Source organism: Malurus melanocephalus, unplaced genomic scaffold (genome assembly GCF_030028575.1).
Source record: "Malurus melanocephalus ecotype Western Australia unplaced genomic scaffold, MMel_1.1 scaffold_443, whole genome shotgun sequence".
Taxonomy (NCBI): domain Eukaryota; kingdom Metazoa; phylum Chordata; class Aves; order Passeriformes; family Maluridae; genus Malurus; species Malurus melanocephalus.
In genome coordinates, this window is record NW_026623675.1 from 288,193 (window position 1) to 297,368 (window position 9,176).

Genomic DNA, 9,176 nt, shown 5'->3' on the forward strand with positions numbered 1-9,176 from the left:
TGTAGCAAATGAAGAGACTTTTTACTTGCCTACAGAAATAACCCTGACTTTTATACCACGTAATTTTTTCAGGTAAGGAGAAAAGCTACAGCCTCTTGGGCTTGTTTTGATCATGTACCTGTACAAATAAATATTTCCTCTGCTCTCATGGTGTTTTCAAAGTACAAGCACGTTATGCCTTTGAGGATCCTTATTTCCATTTTGAACAAAGAACAGGGGAAAAGCATCCTCTTCTGTTCAGACTGTTCAGTTCTGCCAGTATTAGYTGGCTGTGCCCCAGAGAGGCACTCCATGCCCAGCACTCTGCCGTTAACCCAGCAGAATGTCTTGCTGGAGTACCTGTGTGATTTCATCCTCTTTTCACAGTAACCAGGAAACTAAACTAACTCKGATTTTGTGATCTTCCATCTCTCCAGTTTCATGAGTGCTGTTCTTTGTGATAAATCTGTCCATCAGTAATGTTTCTTCCTTGCTAGACAGCACCCTGAAAATAATAATGTTGTATAAAAGACATTCACTGCAAATGTGAAAAGCAACACTGAAACATTATTAACACTTCATAAACCTGAATATTCTAATTAAGTCTCTATTAATAGCTGTATCTCCATGATAAAGAATTCACAATACACGGGGCTTGGCTTACATGGCTGAAGTAAGGCACTTTATGATATCCTATCATGCATTTAAGACAGCATGATACTCAAAGAACTCCATGGCTGAAACTTMATTCAAACAAAATGCTGTGAATAAACACTTTGGTGCTGTTATACCTCTATGACAAAAATCAATATAACTCTCTTTTCTACAAGCTCTTACTGTGTGGCAAGAAAGACAGCAGTCAGAATTAGCAGGATATAAGCCACAGAATACGCTTTTTTTTTTTTTTCCTTAACAAACTTATTCAGGCTGAAAATATGTGACTTCCTTCATAATTTTATGACTCTTGTCTATCATCCTGAGGTAAGATTGAAGGTTGGAACTAGATGATACTTAAGGTCACTTTCAACTGAAACCATTCTATGATTCTCTAAGAGTCTGCCTTGTAAATTCACTCAATAAATCAACATTGGGCTAATATTAATAATTTTACTATTTATTAAAAAATGGCAATTTGTGTCCTGAGAGCAGCACACATATGGAAATAGTCATTGCCTGGAAAATCTGTGCTTCCTTCATAATAATGTATTTCGGTTTCCTTAAAGGTGTTTATATAATTCTAATTAGTGAACAAAGAGAATCTGAGGGACAACCCTCACTGGTTATATTATTTAAGGCTTTACTGGCTTAGACTGAAAATTAAAGTGTCCTTAAATAACTAATTTCAAGTAATCAGATGGAAGATATGCAGAGGTGACAGGAACCATAAAACACGCTATCAATAATCTTCACATATAGTTTGACCACATAGGATTGAAATATACACTATTTATATTGTGAAATTATATATTTATATTGTGAAAATATTTATATTCTTTCCCTCTAAAAATGACATTTTTGATTAACCGAATTTTAGATTTACTAGAATAAAAATCCATCCTGAATTCAGAAAACGAATTCATTATTAGCAGAAAAGAGCCAAAAGTAATTTTGAAAAATTATTAGGAGAGGGAAATCCTGACACCAATGAAGCTGGTGGAGGTCTATCAGTAACTTAAAGACACTGCTGATTTAATGTAAGCAGGCCAAATATGAGTAAACTGTCAAAGAATGCAGAAGAAAACCTGACATGTCTTAATTACTGGGAAAAAAAGGCTGAGTACGTYATTTTAGTTTGAACTACCATGTGCGTATTATCTTTTGAATTATTGCATGCAGGCATTATAAAATCATACTGAGAATGCTTATGACATTTTAATTTTTTTTAAAAAAGGGGAAAAACAGGGGAAGAAAGCTTTCAAGACACAGCAGTTGATCCAGTGTCCTCTCTCATGTGTCCTTATGTTCTTTTGCCTATGCATGAGACAAGGTGGGATTACAGTACTGGAAAAGAACGAGGTACATTTGTTAACTTCTTAGCTCAGGATGAAAACAGCCATCAGTCCACATCTATAAAACTTCTTGCTTCTAGAACTRGTTCAAACAGATGAAAATCCTCCATACAAACCACCTATTCTTTCCAAATGGGTTCCTCCAAAGCTGTGTCATTGCCTATAAATAACCACTATCATGTGAAATCTAAACCTTTCTGCCAGTAAGCAAGCACTCAGAAGAACAATGTATTATGCAAAATTAAATCATATGAATCATTTTGCAAAATCTGATTTTTAAGTGGGTACAGGCACTTCATATTTTATTCAAAGAACAGAAAAATTCCTTTACCTATCATGCTATATTTAGGATTTTTTATGAAAAAAGATGAAAGCATGGAAAGAAAAAAAAAAGCAGCTGCAGAGTGAGGCAAAGGGAGGTTTAGGCCTAAAAAAAAAAGCAAAGCAAAGTTTATTTCTAAGTGTCCCAGCTAATGTGATGTACATAGCCATGGACTAGATCACATCATGAATTATTCCTTTTCTCCTTGAAGTCCAATTCCTGGAATTGTGTGGTTTGCCAGGAACCTAATTTTTTAACAAAAATTACATGGTTTTACTTGTTTGTCTTGCAAAAAACCCCACCTCTCCATACTCTAAAAATTAACCACAAGGGTTCAAATGCAAATACAAACTCCCCAGTRTATTGCATTTGATGGATAATGCATTTTGAAACAAAACTTGTCTTTCCGTGTTTGATTTTCAAGCAGCTGCCCCAGTTGGGTATTCAAGGTCAGGCTGCACTGACCCGTGCCCAGCCTCTCGCAGGAGCAGTTGGAGAAGCCAGATCTGGCCCTGGTGACACCACSACCCCTTCAGTGCCACTCCCCCAGYCCTCAGGGTACAGCCTGTGTGAATGGGAAAGGGGGAAAAGGTGGAGGGGGAACTGAGGRCTGACAGACACAGCATCACAGAATATCCTGTTCAGAAGGGATTATCATAGTCCAACCCTTGTCTATGCGCAGGACCGTCCCCAAGAGTCACCTTGTGGCTGAGAGTGTTGTTAAAACTCTTCTTGAGCTCTGTCAGGCTGGTGCTGTGACCACTTCCCTGGGGAGCCTGTTCCAGTGCCCAACCACTCTCTGGGTGAAGAACCTTTTCCCAATATCTGACCTAAAGCTCTCCTGACACAACCTCATGCCATTCCTGCAAACCCCCACTTACCACCTTTCTGACAGGGAGGTTCCAGGACCCCTTGGATCTCACCCAAGCAACGCTGCACCTTGGGTACTGTCCAGYTTTGGGCTATTCAATGCAGGAAGCACATTGAGGGGCTGGAGCAGGTCCAGAGAAGGGCAATAGAACTGGTGAACAGTCTGGAGCACAAATCTTATGAGGACCAGCTGAGGAAGCTGGTCTCCTGGGAGAMAAGGAGGCTTGGGGGTGACCTTATAGTGCCCTACAGCTCCCTCAAAAGAGGCTCTAGCCAGGTGGGGGTTGGTCTCTTCTCCCAGACAACCAGAGACAGGATGAGAGGACATAGTTTTAAGCTGCACCAGAGGAGAGTCAGGTTGGAAATTAGGAAGAATTTCCTCACAAGAAAGGATGATTAAATACTGGAATAGGCTGCCCAGGGAGGTGGCAAAGTCACCTTGCTTGGAACTGTTTAAGAAAGGTTGGACATAGCACTTCGTACCATGGACTAGCTGACATGGTGGTGTTCAGTCACAGAACACGATGACCTCCCAACCCCTTTCCAGCCCAATCCGTTCCGTCATTCCGTGCCTCTGAAGGGAGCGAAGGGCGGGAAGGAGGGCGGTGCCGCCCCCGACCCCTGAGAAGGCGCGAGGGGGAGGGGGCAGGGCGCATGCGCGCGGCGCGCGGGGCCCGCCGAGCCGCCCCTGCCTGGTGCGCGCGGACGGGGAGAGTGTGGGCAGCGGTGACGTGATGACGCCGCTCTGCGCGTGTCGCCAGCCGCGCGACCCACGCACGGTCCGCCGGGCTCGTGCCTGTTCCTCCAGCCGGGCCGCCGCGCGCGGGCGGGGCGGAGGCGCCATCCCTCCTCCTCCTCCTCCTCCTCCTCCTCCTCCTCCTCCTACTCCTTCTTCTCTCCGTTCTCCTCCTCCTCCTCCTCCTTCTCCTCCGCCCCCTCCTCCCCGGGTCCCCTCTCTGACGGCCCGGCCCCTTCCCCTCGGCAGAGCGGCGCCTCCTCCTCCCGCTCCCGGCTGTGCCGGACAATAGGGGCGAGCGCGGCGCGTGTCTCCCCCAGCGCGGCCCCCGGCCCTCCATGCGCGGCGCCGGGCATCGGGGCTGACAGCGGCTCCCGCCGGCGGCAGCGCGCTTGAGGCAGGGAGCGGCGGCGGCCGCGGGCTGCGGGCCGGGACTCGCCGCCCCGGGCGCTGACAGAGCCGTCCCGCTCCGCCGCCTACCCCTCGCTCCCGCCGGCGGCTCCCGCCGGGCTTTGGCGGCGGCGAAGCACAAAGGCGCGGGGCCCGGCGCGGCCCGGCCCGGCCCCCCGGGGGGCCCCCGCGCCCCCCGCGGGGCCCGGCGCGGCCCGGCCCGGCCCCCCGGGGGGCCCCCGCGCCCCCCGCGGGGCCCGGCGCGGCCCGGCCCGGCCCCCCGGGGGGCGCGGGGGCGGCGAGGAGGCGCCGGGCCCCCGCGGGGCTTTGCCGCCGGTCCTTTCCCGCTGCGGCGAGCCCTGTGCGGGCAGGTGCGGCGGGCGAGGCCGCTGCCCCGCGGCGGGCCGGCGCACGGAGGCTTCGTCAATGGAAGTATGTTACCAGCTACCCGTGCTGCCGCTGGACAGGCCGGTGCCGCAGCACGTCCTCAGCCGCAGAGGGGCCATCAGCTTCAGCTCCAGCTCCGCGCTCTTCGGCTGCCCCAACCCCCGGCAGCTCTCGCAGGTAGGCATTGCCACCGGGCCCGCTGCCCTTGCCCGCCTGCCCCCCAGCACCAGCGGCGGTAGAGGGAAAATATAACATTTAATATTTTTATGGCTAGCTATTGCCGTGATATTTAATATTTTTATGACGAGCTATTTAGCATCGCTTGCGATGCTAGCGGTGAACTCCTTGGCTATTTTCACAGTCAGTGGATTGTTTCTCCTGTGATTTTTAAGCTAGGGCTGTTTTTTAGCTCTTTTGTTAGCTTGAGCTTTCTTTGAAGGGTCTAAATTTCCTACGGGGCTGCCAAAAGCTGCAGCGACTTTACTGAAATGGTGAACATGCACTGCAGCGTTTTATTTGGGATGCTCTGCTTTTTTCTCCCTCCAACTATTGAGACTTGGCAATCTGTGTAGAAGGAGACAAAGATCATTGGTTTTTTTCATTTCCCCTGTATTGTTCCTAGTCCATATTACATCAGTCACAGTGTGAACTATACTGTATTTTGTTTCATCCGATCGTGTTGGAAATACTGTGAAAAAGGTCATTATAACTATCAGGACAAAAGGCAGGTTTTTCTTGTTAGCACTGCCCTAAATTTCTGGATGTGCGTTAGTATGGTTTCCCAGCACCCAGTGATAAAATTATATTCTGGCGGAAGTCTCTGGAGAAAATCTGGAATTATGGTGGAAAGCATATGTTTTGGTGGGGAGGCAACCCGTTTTGGYTTCGAGGGATTTCCTATGTCGAGATTGAAAGGTCTGTTTAAGTGCTGTGAAATATGTTGTCCTTTCAGAAGATGTTGTCTTTGCTCTATGTATGTGTAATGGTAATTTTTTGTTCTGTACATTTTTGGTATATCTTATCTAAGTTATTATACTTTTTTCGTGACTTTGCTTCACATACATCTGTGTAGAAAGTACCAAGCTGCCAGTCAGTTTTGGCTTTGTCTCCTGTTWGGTAGCAGTGAAGCTCTGTGTGTGTGTGTGAGCCTTAGGCACATGTATGTTTGGACAGGAAGAATCAACAAAATACTGTGTTAATGAGAGAAATTTGAATGCATGTAGAAATAATTATTAGCAAGCAAATGAAGATGAACATAYGTTAACAATGCTTCCTTCCCTGAGTATAAATGTAATAATTGACAAAAACTTTGGTATTATGACAAATTAGTTTTCCATGTAGCAACTGAGCTAGGATCTTTTCCATTTGTACTGCTTGTTCTGAGCTGTGCTTTGTGATGGTAAATTTTCCATATGTGTAAGTCGTCTTGAAAGTCCAGCCTAATATAGCACGCTTTGTTCTGTGTAGATAAGAGTTTCCCTTGTTTGAAGCATTGGTGGTTTTCTGAAAAGGAATATGCAAAATGGTCAAGGATATATATTTTATTTCTTTCTGTATGGTCTCCAGAACAGGCGATGCATGAAGTTTATACAAGCTTAGCTAATTAAATATGGTATTGACATTTAAAGTGTTTTTTTTCCCTCCAACTTTCAAGCTTGTCAATGAATTCTTTGTTTTCTGACCAATGTACTGCAGGTATTTCAGAGAGTTCCAGGAAGAGGTGCTTGAATAACTTGTAAAAATGGAAAACTRTGTGAGCTTGACCAAGTAGTATTTTGCTTTCATAAACCAAGTAACTAAATTTATACATTAATAAAAAGGAATTAGGATATTTAAGTGAGAAAGCCTTTGCTGTTATCAGACATCAGATTAGAATACAGCTTTACCTTTTTTTTGCCTTTCCCTGATGTCTCCTGCAAACAATAGGATATGGATGTCTACCAGACCTGCAATCACAGGCTGGTGTAAATGATGGACTAAGAAGCATCGCCAGTAAGATTAATGATTCTATGTAAWTCCTGAACTTAATTTCACCTTAGAAGTCTCTTGCAAGACTCAGAGTATTCCAGTTTCATTGCTGTTCAAGGAGATCTGAACTCTTACGTGTTTGTCATTTTCAGTCTTCTGCTCCAGCTAGCTTTGAGCAATACATRTAAAACGAAATGCGTACTCAAGAAATTGGTATGTAGAGCCAGCATTTTACAACTAATATTAATTTAGCAGATTTTATTGAAAAATGTAAGGTCTTGAAAATTATATTCCACTTAGAGCTTGAAAGTGAAATGATTGAGTCATAAGATGTTTTAGGYTTATCCTTCCAGCAAGAGGTTATTTTACACAGGAGACATACATGAGGTAAATGCACACACCATTTAATTGTGACAGTCTGAAGCAGGCAATTTTTTATCTCTAATATATTAAGTAAAATTTCAGTTTCCTTAAAGTTTCACTATATGTGTTCAAAATGGACTGTGTGTTGCTTTTTTAAAACTTTAAAATAAAGTGGTGCTGACAATGACCTGGAGAATTCTGGTCTACTCCTCTCAGCCCCAGGAAGGATAAAGTGTACTTACACTGTTACTGGCAGATGTTTGTCTAATCTGTTTGCTTAATCTATTTTTTAAGATACAGTCTTATGAGATGAGGTGAGTTGACATAACTCATTATTGCTGAAGGTTAAAAGCCCAGACATTGGGCACGTGTCATTATTGCTTCCTCTATGCCATCTCTGATGCTTGTCAGGTGCTTGCTCATTTGGTTCACTAACACAAGCAGGAAACTTGGTAGCTTCCTGCCATCATTTTGAATAAAATAGGCTTAGTGAAGTTTGTCAGAACTGATTTAAAGGAAGAGATGATACCACTAGGTTTTTGGAATTCATAAAAGCCTTAAATAATAGATATTATGCAATCTTACTAGTCGACTGTTCTTAATAGTGCTTAACTGTTCTTGTCATGAGCAAGTTCTTTCTTAATACTGAAATGAAGTCTTCCTTGTGGTGATTTGCACCTTTTACTATGCCAAATAAATTTAGAGAATGGCTTATTTCTTTTTCCTTGCAGCTTTCTTTTATATAGGAATTCCTTCCCTATGGTCTTAATTTTCATTAATTTCGAAGTTTTTACAACAAAAATAATAGTGATGACATCTGGAGGTTATTTGTGATATTTATTGTTCAAGTCCAGTCAAGTGAAAAGCAGCTATTGGATGGGTTTATACAAATGTTTGAGTTAATAATTGTCTTTAAACATGAAATAACTTTAAATGCTAGTGTTAAAAGCTGCTTTTAGGGGCATTTGAATGTAAGAGTTGAAATGACCAGAACATTTCACATTTACAAAATCTGAATTTAGGTTCGCTGTGAGATCAGGCAGTTGTTAAATAAATGGTACCTTGGATCATACATTCCAAATGCTACAAAATTATGTTTTTCAAATTAAAGCTGATCTTTTAAAGAATAGTTTTGATATATTGCCTTGTCTAGTTTTTAACTTGTGTTATTATAGTAGCAAGTTTCTAGAATTGGACTTAAGGTAAAAATTCTTTGAGTTTTTCTGAATAAGGGTTTATAATGAAAACCACTTTGCAAATGTAGCTGCAAGCTACTTTTAGATTGTCTTGTGTTGCACTCCCCCTCTTCCCATGTTGAATTGACATAAACATACCACAAATGAGTAAGAAAACTTTGGCCTAACCTGCTATTTTTGACTCATATTCATCCCTCTACTTTGTAACTGGTTTTGCAGTCTCTTCAGTTCCTCCAAAAATGGCATTGTAGCAATGTCTGAATAGAAGTAAAGATCTAGCTTTAGCCTTTTTGCCTTTAAATGATTGAAATTGATGATGATAAAGAAGGATGTCTCTGAATGATGAAATTGCATGAAGAATGAATGGAGCAAATAATAGAAGACTCCATTTGAATCTCAGAAATATAGGYACCGTCTCCACCTGAAGCACCAAGTACTACTCTGTACCATACAGTACCACATCTGGCCACCTGGTATTTGATAACCCAGTTCATGATCCTTCTTYGCATCTCCATTTCGTGCATTAAAGCACGACATCAATATACTGTCGTGCTTGGTGACTCTCATGGGATATACACCTGAACAATAGACTGTAGATCATGCACATGGAATCATAGATTTGACATGAGGGATGAAGTGGGGTAAGATGTCACTTAGAGAAACTGGAAATACTCTGCATTGGTTGATTCTTCAGTGAAATGTGTATGCTTCCTCTTTCCCAACATTAGCAAAGGACTTAGGCCACCTTTCGTTGTGYATTTCTTCTTGCCACTGTCTGTCACCTGATGTGATCCAACCACATTTTGCTTTGCATGTAGCATTGTAAATTAGATGYGATTCGGAGGTGTATTTATATAGTGTCAACACAGGCATTGGTCTTTAATCCCATGGTTGCACCTTTTTGCTGAGAGAAGTTTTGGCATGACCTATTTTTTCCTTGCAGCTGCTCATTTCTA

The 9,176-nt window shown here is 43.2% G+C and overlaps 1 protein-coding gene across 2 annotated transcripts in view; it reads left to right on the forward strand.

Moving 5' to 3' along the window:
- The first annotated feature begins 4,631 nt into the window (after positions 1–4,631).
- The window catches only part of PDE7A (phosphodiesterase 7A), a 75,774-nt gene continuing 71,229 nt past the window's right edge, over positions 4,632–9,176 (forward strand). The window contains exon 1 of one of the 2 annotated variants that reach the window (XM_057380316.1): positions 4,632–4,870. In XM_057380316.1, the coding sequence (XP_057236299.1) occupies positions 4,733–4,870 (138 nt within the window). In that variant the 5' untranslated portion in view covers positions 4,632–4,732. The remainder of the gene's footprint in view (positions 4,871–9,176) is intronic. The other variant, XM_057380318.1, reaches the window with a different exon arrangement.